General features: G+C 41.6%; 1 protein-coding gene across 1 annotated transcript in view; it reads right to left on the bottom strand.

Annotated features, from left to right (window-relative positions):
* LOC144688513 (peroxidasin homolog) overlaps positions 1-15,641 on the bottom strand; it is a 229,769-nt gene that overhangs the window by 23,999 nt on the left and 190,129 nt on the right. Inside the window, exons 14-17 of the mRNA XM_078555175.1 lie at positions 14,907-15,063; positions 12,946-13,054; positions 4,817-4,974; positions 1,805-3,308 (exon numbers count right to left, since the gene is read on the bottom strand). Of these exons, the coding sequence (XP_078411301.1) occupies positions 1,805-3,308; positions 4,817-4,974; positions 12,946-13,054; positions 14,907-15,063 (1,928 nt within the window). The remainder of the gene's footprint in view (positions 1-1,804; positions 3,309-4,816; positions 4,975-12,945; positions 13,055-14,906; positions 15,064-15,641) is intronic.

The raw sequence follows: 15,641 nt of genomic DNA, 5'->3' as shown, positions 1-15,641 counted from the left end.
CAGTAACTGACCTGCACGGTTTCCAAAAAACATGTTCAGATTTATCAAGCCAGGTTTCATTCTGGGATCTGACTTGTTCAGTATTAACATCAGCTGGGATCGTAACATTACCCTACTCCCCATCTTCCCAAACCATCTATTCAATAATGCCTCCAGTCACACCATCTAAATTTCTATGATTGAGTCGTTTCTGTATTCACTCTAAATTATTGCTGCAGGTGTTTATAAATACAATAAAAACAGAAAATGCAGTAAATAGGAGGAAATATGAAGAAGAGTCATATTGGTCTTGAAATGTTAACCTTTTTTCCTCTCTCCACAAATGCTGCCAGACTTGCTGAGATTTTCCAGCATTTTCTGTTTTTATTTCAGATTTCCAGCATCCACATTATTTTGCTTCTACTTTATAAATGCACGTTGTGGGGCTGTTCATTCTACATCGAAGATTTCATTTTATATTTATTCTGTTATATGAATCCTGGTATTTTAATGGAAAGTAATATTTTCACAACAGAATCAATTGTTCCTCTAATCTTGCCATGTTTTCACATCCCTTCTGGCCACAAATGATCAGCAAAAGGCTTTAGATTCTTCCCTTAACAGCACACCTTAATGAATTTCAAAAACCAGAATACTGCAGATGTTGAAAATCTGAAATAAAAATAGAACATGCTGGAAATACTCAGCAGGTCTGGCAAAATCTGTGGAGAGAAACAGAGTTAACATTTCAGGTCGATGACTCTTCATCAAAGTTTCAAGCTTAGCTGAGCTTCCGCAACACATCTCTCTTTTCAGCAAAATTCTAACTAGCTCCAAACTAAAGTGGCAATTTTTCCTATTTACATAATAGGGTTAATTAAATAATGATAATTAGATAAAACCCTTTTGAGGCATTAACCACTCCATTAACACTAGGCAAATCAAATGAAAATGAACCCCATAATGTGAATGCGTGGTCAGTTTCAGCTCTGAAGAATCGTCTATACATTAAACAACCACCTGTCTTTTCTCTTTATAGATGCAGACAGACTTACAGAGAAATCTGGTTATGGAGAAAATAGAATTTGTCATTAAAGAGGCAGATAAAAAAAAATTTTCTTTCTCAATAATTGCCAAATCTGTAAACACTAAAAAAAAAAAACGGTCTCTATTATCACTCCCTGCTTACTCTGGCCATAAATCTATCCTTGGATACAAGTTCATCATGATTAAAACTTGATTTGCAGCTTTTGCCACTCTCAGGGTATTGGAGGCTTGTGGGTCTGGGAGGGCTAACACGATGAAGATCAGTGGATCACCTGGTCTTTTCCTAGCCATCATTGTCATATGTCTGTTACTTTTAAAATTGGTTAGTTTGGGAGTTTTAACTGAAAGGGCCAGATGAATGCAGCATCCTCTGACAATGGCTCTTTCACTGTTGTACTTAGTTGTGAATTCACAGAGATGGGAGACTCCATCGTCCAAAGTGAAACAGGTGTGCAGTGAAGCGTTGATTCTTGGTCAACATCGATCAGTAGCAGAAAACTGCAAATAATTTTCTCCAGTTGGGTAATTCCACCCAGTGTCGCAATGAAAGATAACCCAGATGGGAAATGGAAAGATACTCATGTGAGAAATTTAGTTTGGGTATTAATATAGAAATTATAGCTGACCCACGTAGAGTAATGCTATATCCAACCTTAGTGCTTTTGAAAGTGCCTGATGGGAAAGCCAAGTTAACTTTTTTGTTTATTTTAGTAGAATTAGGAACCAGCCCCACAAATTATGCTGGAAGAGGTGTACTTATATTTTATTGTCTGCTTACCTTTCTAGTTTTTTTCGAATCTCTGGATTCTTGATCTCATTTTTCAAATCTTCAAAGTCGTGAGCAGATGTGAGGTTACAGAAAACCCTGTAGTCATTGTATGGAGGTATTCCATGATCACGTCCACGCTGGATATTCATTGCTGCTAAATCCAGGGAAACAGCATGCACCATGGAAAACAACTTTTCCGTGAGCTCCAGGTTCAAAAGTTCAGTTGGAACTCTCATTTTTCCAGGGACAGCAAAAAGGCCACGAAGAAGTGGGTCGATGCCACCCTCCTGAATAAGTCTGAATGGCGAGAAGAAGGCTTTATGCAATGGAAGATGGCCTTCAGGAATTGGCTGGAAAGATTCATTCAGTCGATACAGAATTGGATTGATGAGTGTGTGACCAAAGCGAAAAGCTGCTGTGGCAAAAGCATTGACAATACCTGCATTGATATTTGGATTGTAGCCCTTGTAGTCACCTAGTATTTTCATACCAACATCTCCTAGGATTTTGGATAACCAATGTGAATATGTGATATGCTGCATTTGAGCGGCAATAATTTTGCGTGCTTCGTGATAGATGGTATCGCCATCCCAATGTGGATTGAGTTTCAGTAGCTCTGTTGCAATTCGGTTGTGTTCACGGAACCACAGTGTGTGTACTGCTGTCAATGCAATATGCTCATTGGATCTGTGATCGCCTGCAAGGAAGCATGGAATAGGGCTCTCATTTGTATCCCTCATGCACTCAGTTGGTGGGCCTGTTGCAAAAGGCAACAAATGTTTGCCAGATTTAGGCACAACCTGACCGGCCTTTAATAGACCGCGTTGATTGGTTAGATCCCTCACCTCACGGGCCTCATGCTCTGTACTTCCGTAAACATTAGATGCATCAATGTAGGACGTCAAGTGATTAATCTGTTCTCTTGGGTACACAGAATTCATTAACAAGGAGGTCATTCCACTGCCACAAACAGGACTAGAGCGCACAAAGAACATACATCGGCCATTCCTCACACGAGGATCGTCATCTGGGATCAAAATTGGAAAACATGGAGGATCATTGGTGCAGAACTTGTTGCACGGCTCTCCGTCAGAAAACCGAGACATACTCAGTGCAGCCACTGTTAAATCCAAATCATGATCTAGAAATTGGCCCCACTGCATTAGTAGGTGTGTATATTGGTCATCAGGAGTGATTGTTTCAGTGCCGACCACTGTTGTGGAAACCAGACGAGGCAATGGAAGAGGGTGCCTACTGTCCTCCTGGTTCAGATTGGAACCCCTTGGAAGGTTAAATCCATTTTCGTACACGGGCTTTAGAAGTCTTTCAAAAGCAGTAAGCGATGCTCCCCACATTGGATGCTGCAGGTTATTACAAGTGCCATCATGTGTTCTATATTTTTGGTGAAAACAAATGTCTATACAGTCAGGGGAACGTCTGTGAGTAGTACATCCCGAAATATTAGCAATCATGTTAAGGTATCTTGGAGAAACCAGATCATTATAGCGATAACCTAAAAATGAAGTGTCAAATAAAACAAAATCAGAACCAAATATAATAACTTAGCACAGACAGTGTTTTAAATGATTCTAGGCACATGAAATTCTCTCACAACATGGGGCAGAATTTTACATTCTCTCTCACCGGTGGTTTATAGGCAGGAGGTGAGAGTAACATTTCTCAGGTGGCCTTCCCACCAGGTTCCCATCCACCCCAAACTCTCCACAATTTTATGCTTGGACGGGCGGGGGCAGCTGGCCTTGCTTCAGTTGAGATCCTTTACTGGTCCATTATTGATCACTTAAGGGCCATTTCCTGCCCAGCTTCTATTTTGAGGCAAGCAGGAGGAGCTCTGGGGTGGGGGGTAGCCCGACAATAAACTGGGTTCAGGCCTTGGGCAGGAAGTGGGGGGTTGGGGGGGGGGGAGGGAACGCCTCCATCAGCAGCGTCCTCCCACCCCTCCCATCATTAAGGTACAGTCCCTGCAGGAATTCCCTCTCACCCGGCCTCTCCTCCAACGTCCCCTCTGTCCACCCCTATGGGCAGCAGCGGTTCAAGAAGACAGCTCACCACCACCTTCTCAAGGGCAACTAGGGATGAGCAATAAACCCTGGCCCAGCCAGCAAAGCCCACATCCCGTGAATGAATAAAAGAAATATATATATATAAGAAGGCAGACTTTAATCCAAAGGATAAAAAAGTTATAGAATAAACTGATCGGGAAGGCTTTCAAAATGGATAATATAATCTGCATAAAAAGATAATTAGATAGGAAGGAAACAAAAACGTATGGTGAAACAGCAAGAAGTGAAAGAGCTTGTTGGACCTACTGTCTTTTTCCTATTTCTAAAACCTTTCTTTTCTCTGTTGTATTCAATATCAGGCATGTTCAATTTTAGATTTTTTCATTTGCATCTTTTCTGTGGCTCTTTGCTGTCTTATTTAACAACCATCATGCCTTTTTGTTCTTTTGATGCCTTCTCATTGCCATATTGAGATGGTCTTTGCAATATCAATCGCCATGTTTTTAAACCCCTTCCAAATTTTTCTAATAACATTTTTGCAGCCATTCAACCTATTAACACTGCTCAGTGATAGGTTGCCAACATGTCTGCCCCTTGACTTATACATGTTCTGTTCCCTTCCCTTCTTCATTTTATTTAGTCCTATTAAGGGTGTTACTTAGCTTCAAGTTACAACTGATGACCTGAAAATATGACCTTTTCCCTATGCAGGTAACGACAATCCTCTTGTGTATTTCCAACATTGTTTTTATTTTAAATTTTCCTTTCTACCGCCTGCAACAAGATTTCTAAGCTTCCTGGAAAACGACAGTACAATAAAAAAGTTTTCATACTATTGTTATTGTAACTCAGTTCTGGTAAAACTCTAAAAACACTGTTCCATATCAGATACGACGCGTCATGTAATAGTATTCAAGTTATGATGCAAATAACAAACTAATGCACAGACACTGCCACCATCACAAATTTGTTTTAAATGAAGGCTGTTGTCACATACTTGTGTTATTGAGGTTCACAGTTAGGCCTTGCTGTACATGCTCCTGAATTAATTGTAGTGTTCTCTCAAAGATTTCACCCGCTCTTGCTGCTTCTACAGTATAGGGGTCCCGTGGGTAACGGAATAGGGCCAGTAGGTCATTTGGGGTACGTGGACGCCTGTCAAATACAAGGTAGAACTCAAATTCTGAAATGTTTGGCTACTGGAATGTTGGAAAGTTATTTGTAACAAAAACTAGAAAACCGTTGATACATTCTTATTTACCAGTTCAAAGTATGCAGACAGATCGTCCGCACTACCATTAACAAATAGGCATATAAAGTTTGAGAATAGATAATGGTTGTTTCAGCCCAAGACCTCGAATCCCAGCTACCCTGACAGAAACTTCGGGGGGAACCAACTACCAGATGGTTCAATTAGTCCTAGGCCATATATAACACATGCCTTACCTCACACAGGCTCCACAAATTCCAACCCTCCATATCTGACTGTTGGAGGGGCAGTGGCCAGAAGTATACCCTGGTACACACACTAGTCACAGCCCTGCATCCAGCCATTCTGGATGGCACTTTGCAATATTGCTGGGATGATGACTGGTCTTGTAATCTCAGAGGATGACACCTCAGAATTTACAGAGTCTGCCTGCTGAAGAGGAGGTCACCACCACCACTGCCCCACCTTGCCCCCAAACCCCCTCCCATGAGTGTAATTCTTGGTACTAGCTGCAGGCAGGTGCATTTCGCTTTGCCCACTTGGTGAGGAGGATCCTTCCCACAATATATGTGGCTGAAGCACAAGTGCAGCATATCCCAATTTCAATAAGTGGGTTTGGTCTCTATCTTGAACTGCAGTCATGCCAAGTAATTTTCTGGCCCATTCTTGGATGCGCACTCAGCACAAATTCTCACAGCAATTTACCCACTGGCCATGGTGATGATCTGTTAACAGAAGTGTTCTGGTTCTGATGAATGCTCCAGTTAATTTTTTAAAAATCAAGAATAAACTGTCTTGGTTTTATCAGAATTGATAAATTAGGACACTTGGCAAGGGAAATGAATCAACAAATTTCTAAAGCCTGAATTTTCAGCTCAGCGGGCACGGGAGCGGTTGGGAAACAGACCGCCGACCGTGATTTCACTCTGGCTGGCCAATCAACAGCCAGCCAGCATGAAGCGCGTGCTGAAAAGCTCAGCACTGCCTGGGTGGAGGTGGGAGAAGGGTGGGCGATGACGTCGACACGGGCGTGGGCAAGCGCTGACAGAAAGCTCCTTGAAGGCAGAGAGCTGCCTTAGGGAGCTGAAGGCCCAAAACCCAGGAAATAAACTTGTTAAAATCAGGAAAGAAATGTCCAAGCATTAGAATCAGGCATCTGAACATACAGATTATAAAAACGATGTCCACAGATTTCTATTTTTATTTTACTTAATAATGGAAACCTCATCCCGCCTTTGGATGAGGCCTGCTGACAAATGTAAAGCCGCCTGGCCGATTCACCTGTCCGCCTACTGTAAGGTTGGACGGGCTACGTAAAATGACAGACAATTGCGCTGTTAATGGGCTTAATTGCTCTTTAATTGTCAGTGGGTGTGCTTCCGACTTTTGCGTGCACCCGCCGACCGAAATAATGCGCGAGCATGGGATGACGTCTGGATGCTCGCCCGACATCATCTTGCCCGATTTCACACCCGAGCAGGTCGGGCACGCGCATGCCCGATTAGCGTAAAATTCAGCCCTAAGTATTTGTTTCTGCGCTCCGACTCTTGCCTTGTTTACACTCTGTCACCTGCCATTTCTGAACACGTTTAATTGACCTTTGGCTCATGGCCAGCCTCCTGTAATCTCTCCTTTTACTCCAATAGCATCCTATTCCTTTCAAGCACTCGTTTCAACAGATCTTTTAAGATGAAGGTTCAACACATTTGGATGTTGCTGCTCTGTCTCAGTTTGCCAATATTACGCATTTCAACCCTCACTGGCAGTCAGCCATGCAGCACTGTGCTTTGCTTATGTACCCCACCTGTTTTGTGAACACTGCTAATGACCAGCTAAACAATACCAACCTCTTCAGTTAGCGTTCTGTGTCACTAGATTCTGCAAGAAAATTTCGAGAACAATCAGACTGTTGTCATTCTGAAGGCCGGCCCTGCTTACAAAGTGCTTCACAAAGCGACCCCGCAGACCTAAATGTATCATTGAGAGGCAACCAGAGAGAACAGGAACAGAGAAAGTCACATGCGGCCGAGTATTTTTCTTGTTACTTTTGAGCAAGTGGTCCTTCTGCTTCCAAGTCATTAGAAACCCGACAACTAAACTATATCCTGATAAACATAGTTGCGGTCCGACCGATACATGACTCCTGTCTAACAGCAACGTGGTTGATTCTTCCTTGTTTAATTAGGGACGGAAGACAAATAGCGGCCTAGCGAGTGACACCCATCGTCAGAACTTTAACACAAGTCAATATTGTGTGGCTGTAAAAATGATGAGCATCAATTTGCCACTTATCTGTGGCTGATTTGCTACATGTGGTGAGTGTGTTGATCAACACTGGTCTAGTGAATGGGGGATGTGACAACTATGGAACATGCTACTAGCAAATTTAAATATTGGTTGAATGTTTCAGGCTGATGGCCAAGAAGTGAGGTACATGGATTGGCAGAATATGATGAAAGAGTGGAGAGTAAGAAAGGCCCTTTGGGTAGTGCAAGAGTGTAATCTTGCAGTAGTAGTCCCAACAACATAAAAGAACAAGAAGTTTAAATACGTTACAAAATGAAATAAAGGGCACATAACAGTCTCGGAACTGAACTGTAAACAGAAGTTCTTGTGATTGTGATGTTTTGGTGGCTGGCAATAAACTGGAGGCTAAACTAAAGAGGCAAACCAGAAGAAATTAGATAGTTGGAGAGAGTTTGGAGTTTATTTTGGTGTACCAGATAAGGGGAAACCAGTTTTGTAACATAGGTGGATTTGTACTGAAAAAGTCATTGCAGAAGGGACTTGCATGGTTAAAACAAGGGTACTAGCTATAGGGGTTTTGAACAGTGACAAGGTGATATAAACATTTGAGTAGACGTTCCCACAGGTGGAAAAGTAATCTTGAAAATCTTTTTAGGTCTTTTGGCCCCATACTCATTGTAATGTACATCAATCAACATAAAAGCCACATTTCTGTATGGAGATACTTTTCAGAGAGAAATGTTTCTGAAACCGACCAAAAAGGCACCAGATGTATAAGTAAAACTATGGAAACTAAGCAAATGCATCTCAGGCCTGAATGATGCTTCCTGGGTGTGGTAATTTTTGGTGAGAATTGTTTTGCTCAACTAAGAGCAATTCCCACAATATTCCATTGCTATCATAAAGGAAGCTTTTCAGGCATCTTCATGATGCTAGTTGATGATTTCTTGTGGGTGGTACGGTGGTACGAAATTTGAGAAATGCGTGATTAATAAGATTAGGATAGAATTTGAAACTGGGAATCAGGCTTGTGGAGATTTGGGATTTATTGATATAGATGTTAAGCAAAGTGGGCCTGGAATAATTTTAAATCAACAATCTCATTTAGAGAATGTTACTGCCACACCAATTAATCATGCTAGGTTATCACAAAAAGAAAAGATTGCTTTTACAGAAGAAATAAAGCAATTGCAAATCTTGATTGGTCAGTTGAACTGGTTCAGCACTCAGACTTTTTTTTACAAGAAACATCTTGACTCACCAAGATTTAACAATAGACGATTAGACTTGAATGCAAGAGCATATGGCAGGGGACTTGAATAAATACGCATGGACACTTAATATACCCAACAAAGAAACTGTTCTCCATCATGAGGGACTCAACAGTTTTGATCTAAGCATTAGTCGAGTGAATAGTTTCTGGTTAAGTAAAGCAAAGTTTGTTGCTAGCTAACAAACCCAACACAGATAATTTGGTTTCTTAGGGCAGAATTTTCCCGTTGGTGTGCGGGGAGCTGGCCGTTAAATATCGGGAGGTTTTGGTACCCCAGGATGGGAGGAGGAGGCCCCACCACATGACCAACCGTGCCGGGGTGGAGGTCCTTGAGGATGGCAGCAAGGCAATCATCGGAAAAACAAGGGGCACAGTGGCTCCCTGCTCTACCCTCCTGCCTGGCCTGCTCACCAGCAGCGCTCTGGGGAGCCCTTCCACTGGCCATGATTCACAGCCTTTGAAAGGCTGCAGCAACTTTTTAAAACAGGCCGCCGGGTCGCCAATGGACCCAGTGGTCATTGCAGTCCCGCCTCTGCTCGCTCACTCTCACTGTCCTCAGGAGCCGCGATTCACGCTGGGCGGGCCTTAATTGGCCCGCCTGCGTAAAATGGCGGTGTGGACCCGATCGTGGACGGCGATTGGGTCCGCGCACACCCGTACCCACTCCTGCTTCTCCCCCCCGCCAACCAGAAAATTCAGCCCTTAATGTTTATATTGTTGCTTATCGGTCTTCTGGAACTGGGGCCTGTTTTGCTGTGTAGGAGTTCAGTAGTAGACAATATTTTAAAGGTAAATAAAACATTTAAAACATAAAATCTGGAGAATGCATGTGTATGTCGCCATCCTTAAGTTAACCAAAGAACATAGGGCAAAATTTTCCCCCCTTTGGTGGGGGAAGTTCAGTAGCGGGCTGGAGGCACGTCTCCGATCGGCGCCCCCAATTGGGGGCATGCCGCCATTTTACGTGGGCAGGCCAATTAAGCGCTATGCACTCCCTATGTTGGGGGGCGGGGGGGGGGTGGGGGGGAGATTCCCTGAGCCCAGAGTGCGCACTCATCTCCCTGAGGCTAAGTGCTGCATCAGGGAGATTGGCTCCACATTAAAATATGTTAAAAATAGAAAAAAAAATTTCCCTGACATGTCCCCTCATGTCCCCTGTCACATGAGTTGGGACATGTCCATCACTTTTAGTTACACTTTTATTAAAAATTAAAAAACCCACATGAAACCTCATCCCGCCCGTGGATGAGGTTTCATGCTTTTCCTGAAGCCCGCCAGGGCTCCCGGCCTGCCCGCCAACCCTAAGGTTGGATGGGCAGGTCCATTAATAATGTTAAGTACTTTGTCAATGGCCTCAATAGGCCATTGACAAGTCGGGGGGCGCACAGCTGATTCGGCTGAGCCCCCGCCGACCTGAAAATTGAAATGAGGTGGGGTGACGTTGGGAGTTGTGCCTGACATCATCCCGTGTCATTTTACATGTCGGCAAGTGGGCCCCGCCCCCCCGCTCACTGACAGGGAAATCCTTGCCGTGAATTTTGTCACCTTAGTGATGCTTCACATGCTAATCACCCTGATGGATATTCCAGTGCAATTGGTTTCATAACATTTTGATGGGTGAGAATGAAAAATATTTTTCTTTAGCTTGGGGAGCTAAGAAACTAAAAAGGGTTGTACTTCAGCTGCTGAAGTACTGGCCCTTCTGGAGACAGTGGATATTGGATTCTATTTATCAAATATTTTAAGTGAGATTCTATACAAGGGCATACTAAAGATAGTATACCAATTAAACATTATGCAGATAATCCTTCTGTGCGGAATAATGTGCACTATGAAAAGTGAGTGAGAAAGGGTTACAGATTGACACTGCTGGTTTGAAAGAAATGCCAGAGAGAAAGGAAATCTCTAAATTAAATGGGTGATGCAAGTCATAAACCATCTCATTGTATTGAAAAATGTGTGCGTGAGGAAATTCTTAGGGATCCTAGAAGAAGGGGCATCTCAAAATGTGATACTTTATACAGAATATGAATGTTTTTTATTTAGCTAGCTTTAAAATTTGGTTGTGCATATTTACTTTAATTTTTATTTAAAGAGTGAGAAGGGAATGTGTTAGTTGTACAGGTTGAGTATCCTTTATCCAAAACCGTTGGGGCTGATTGTGTTTCAATATTTGGATATTTTTGGTTTTCGGATGTGATATGCCTACCATACGGATGGTAAGCCTAGGCCTAATTATATTACAATAGCCTAAGCCTAGGCTAGCTATAGTCTACAAATACTAGGTTGAAATAAAATTTCAACACTTTGTCTTTCGGCTTCTTTAAATTGTATATGGTGGCGATACCTACGCCATACTTCTGAAGCAGTTAACTTACATACGTACTGCGGCCAAGTTTCTGCAAAATCTCCACTTTCTTAGCAATTGATAACGAACTATGCTTCCTTTTCCTTTTCTCACCGTTACCCATAAGAGTATCTGATGGACTTTTTGACATGTTCACAGTGGAATCAAAGCACTAAATAACCACAAAAAAAACAACTGGGCTTCTCATGCTAAAGGTTGAGTCTGGTTGGTGAAGTTCATGTCGGCCCAGGTCACAGACTTCCCATGCTAAAGGTCAGTGAGGTTCATGTTGGGTCTGTTCAAAAAAAACGTTTGATTTTTGGATGTACGGATAAAGGATACTCGACTTGTACATTAATTTGTTTAATTGTATGCAGGTGGTGGACATTAACTTGAGCCTCCTACTAATAGACAGAGACTAAAACTTTGGCTGTTGGGTTAGATGGTTGACTTGTACGGTGTGACTCTGTAAATAGATATTAAAATGTGTGAAGATTGGCTCCACCATCCTTCACCAACTGCCTTTCTGGGATAAAACATTAACTGCTTATTGGAGGAGTAAATTGATACACTGAAGATCCTTGAGCTGCTTAAACTGAGATTGATGCCAATTTAGATATTGAATTAATTTAATTATTTTTGATCTTTGGAACTTTGGTGCGGAAGGGATCTGGCTGCCAGTGGCTCTGTTGATTGGGTTTGCTGTCTGAGGCCAATCATTATTGTTGGCTTACTTCCTCTTCCAAAAAGACCCGTTTTCTGCCTCTGGAAGGTGGGGTGTAGGGAAATTACGATGGCTTGGCAACTAAGAATATGCCCCAGATAATTATTTTCAAACCATATCATTTAGTTCTTTAGCATTTTTTTCATAAAAGAAACATCTTGACCTCCAATGATTTAAAGTAGACTATTAGACTAGTATGTAAGTACATATGGCAGGGGACTAAAATCAAATGTACGCCTGGCTTAATACCCAACAAAGAAACTGTTCTCTATCATTAGGGACTTAGTTTAGATTTATGCATTTGTTGAGTGAGTCATCTCTGGTTAAGCAAGGTCAGAGCTTGTTGCCAGATAACAAGCCCAACACAAAAACATTGAAAAACTAAAGTCTCTAATTGTTGTTTATCGGCCTTGTAGACCTGCATTTTGAACCTGTAGAAAATGACTGTTGAGAATCCAACACCTTTTTAATACATCAACTTCATAGGAAGTATAAGAACAGGAGTAGGCCATTCAGCACTTTGAGTCTGTTCCACTTAGATCAACAGTTTCTGGGAGGCAGTGATTCCAAGTTTTCCACTATACTTTGTATGTAGTGCTTCCTGACATCACCCCTGAATAGCCTAGCTCCGATTTTAAGGTTATGTCCCTTTGCACTGGACTCTCCCATCAGAGGAAATGGTTTCTCTCTATTTACCTAATCACTCTATTAATTATCTTAAACACCTCAGTTAGATTATCTTTTAATCTTCTACATTCAAGGGAATATGGACCTCGTCTATGCAATGTATCCTGATAATTTAGCTCTTAGCCTGGGTATCATTCTGGTGAAATGCACACATTTATCCAGATCCACTTGTAAAACATTATTTCATTGTCACTGTTGCATTGATGTGAAAATGTTGATGAATGCACACTTTTCATTGCCTTCCCAAAATCTTCCATTAGTATATAGTGCCATGGCTTCATGTAAGGACTTAGGCTCAGAGATAAAACTGAGAGGATTCCAGGGGTTTTGAGACAGACAGTTAAATGGTTGAGTTGCGTTTAAATAAAATTCATGTGAAAGTGGCTCACAGCTGAATAAACAAAGACAGTGCTCAGTCACTTTAATATGTTCATCACGTGGCTCAAACATAAGGAAAAATGTAATCAGGGTCCAAACCATCACACATTTGGGGAAATTTACATGGCTGTGGTATAGCATTAATACTCATAACTGTATATTTATAATCATAAATAATCTCCACATTTTTCACATATGAAAGAATTTATGTACGTGTTTGACTGAGTTGGAAAGAGACTTAGAGATTATTGCATACTTACTTGTCAAACAAATCCCTTCGCGTTGAATTAATTGCACTGTCAATGCTGTTTATAGCTTCCTGGAGAGACTCTTCAACAAAGGTATCGCCAGTTCGCCCACCCTCTGGGGCTGAAAACCAAAGCATCAAAGATACATACATACAAAGACATTTCTATTTAGTTTCTTTTCCTATAAAAGGACATTATAAAGGGAATATGGCCATCAGCATCAACTGCAGTGCTACACAACAGATGTTATATAGCTACACACACCAGCCATCTAGCAGCATGTACAATGTTTCAGTTCTGGGGCCCACATTCATGGAAATTAGTGGAGCAGTTAGAAGTCTGACAGTTAAAGTATTCAAGGGAGTCCTTGAAATTGAAAGGCAAAGCTGCCAAAGCACCCAAGACTATGATAATAAATCAAGTGGGAGCGTGTATAACAGGCTAGAAGTTAAATTGCCAAACTTTCTGGATAAACACAATGCTTTTGTATCAGATGCCTCTGTCTACTATTTTAACAATAACAACTTCATAGGAAGCATAAGAACAGGAGTAGGCCATTCAACACTTTGAGGCTGTTCCACCATTCAATTAGATCAACAGTTTCTGGGAGGCAGAGATTCCCAGTTTTCCACTATACTTTGTATGAAGTGCTTCCTGACATAACCCCTGAATAGCCTAGCTCTGATTTTAAGGTTATGTCCCTTGGCACTGGACTCTCCCATCAGAGGAAATGGTTTCTCTTTATCAACCCATCAATTTAAAAACATTAAGGTCTTCTTTAAAACAGCGATAACAGAAGGTACAAATATATTAGGCTAATATTATTAACAGTGATTTGTAAACCAAGAAATTTTGGTCAATGCTACTTATTTTGCTAGGGAGAGATAAGACAGGAGTTTACCTGCTTGGGATTTATTACATCAGGCAGTAGGATGTGTAAACATATACAATGAAGTGTTTCAGTTACATGTTGTAGGGTGTGTCAAGGGAATGGTGAGATACTAATTATCCTGTTTGTGACATTTCAGGCTTTGGGTAAGGAAGTTACGGTTTGCATGGGTCTCCAATTAACTTCCGCAGCCTTGAAATAGGCTGATAATTTGTGCCAATAGAAGATTTACAACAGGAGCCTGTACAACAGGCAGACAAGAGCAGAACCACAGCAAAGTTTGAAGCCACCAGTCACCTTCCCAGGTGACCTCCCAGTATTTCCTGAACTCAGGCAGTCACTGTGTTACACTTGCCTGCCTCTGCCTGTGCCAAATTGGCACAGACATTCCGAGCTCGCTCGGCACTCACTGATAAATGAGTTTTCTAATGCCTGAGTGCAGTACTTTGAAAACATGGAAACAATTTTATTACTGCTTTGTAATGTCTTGTCACTGCTTTATGTCTCAGGTACATATTTATATCTAGTTCACACAGTTGTGGTTAGGCATTCTAACAGAAAGTTCTGAAATCCAGAAGTGCCTTGGTCCCAAGCATTCCGGACTGAAGAGGCTACAGTGTACCAAAGTGATGGCCAAGATGTCAGGACTCATTAACATTAAGGTTATATTCATAACTGCCCTTGTGACCATTTGACAATGCAGTATATGGTCTGTTGCACAAATAGTATGCAGGAAAGTCAAGGAGGAGTGGCCAATTGGCCCACGGAATCTCGTCCTCCCAGTATTCGGACTTTCTCAGGTTAGCATGAAACTTTGTATTCTATACCCCTGGAGCCTACTTCTATATTAACCTGTGGTATCTGTTCTACATTTGGCCAAGGTAAGGAAGATCCCCGATGGCTCACTGTCTCTCCCCATCCTCCTCCACTTCTCTATGCCTCATTTTAAAACATGTTTCTTTCCATTGCAAAAAATAAAATATGGAAATCAATATAACCGTAACCAATTCTGTGCCACGAGCACTGCTGAGAAACAACACCTCTGTCTACAACAGATTAAAATATGATAATTGCAATAACATACCAGTGACAGTTAACAACATATTACTGGAGATAAAGCCAAATGCATTACGGGCAATGCATTCATATCGGCCCTGATCTGCTTCTCCAACATCTCGAATAATCAGAGCTCCCTCTGGAGTGACAAAGAACTTTCCACTGTCTGTGATTTGTACACCATCCTGTTTATAAAGAGAGAGTTGAAAGTAAACCAGCTTTGGGAACATAAATATTTAACCTATTTCATCTTCTGTGAACTTCTGCTCTTTGCTTTCTCTGGAAATACACACTGCGGCTACATCTTTCCGAACCACTTCTCATTTTGAGTATTGCTGAAAAAAGACATTTTGTCAAAGCTTTTTGTCTTGCACTCAGCAGGACATTCACAAGAATACCAATATCAGGGGAAGCAACAACTTTATCCTGTATGAGAGAGTGCTGATTGGTTGGCAAGTGGACACTGATTGGTAGAGGCATTGCCATAGAGAATGCACCAGTTAATGGTGGCAGCTTAACTGGTGCATTCTCCATGGTAATGCCTCTTACCAATTAGAATTCACTTGCCAACCAATCAGCACTCTCTTCTCATACAGTATAAAGTTGTTGCTTCCCCTGACATTGATATTCTTGCGATTGTCCTGATGAGGGCAAGATGAAAAGCTTTGACAAAATGCCTTTTTTCAGCAATACTCGAGTTCTGTACTACCAAATGATTAGTTCTCATTTTAAAAACTAATGTCTAACCCATCATTTGTTGGTG

Source organism: Cetorhinus maximus, chromosome 13, assembly GCF_964194155.1.
Source record: "Cetorhinus maximus chromosome 13, sCetMax3.hap1.1, whole genome shotgun sequence".
In the NCBI taxonomy this organism is placed as follows: Eukaryota; Metazoa; Chordata; class Chondrichthyes; order Lamniformes; family Cetorhinidae; genus Cetorhinus; species Cetorhinus maximus.
Note: the sequence above shows the minus strand (reverse complement) of the source record. Positions and strands in the feature narration are given on the sequence as shown.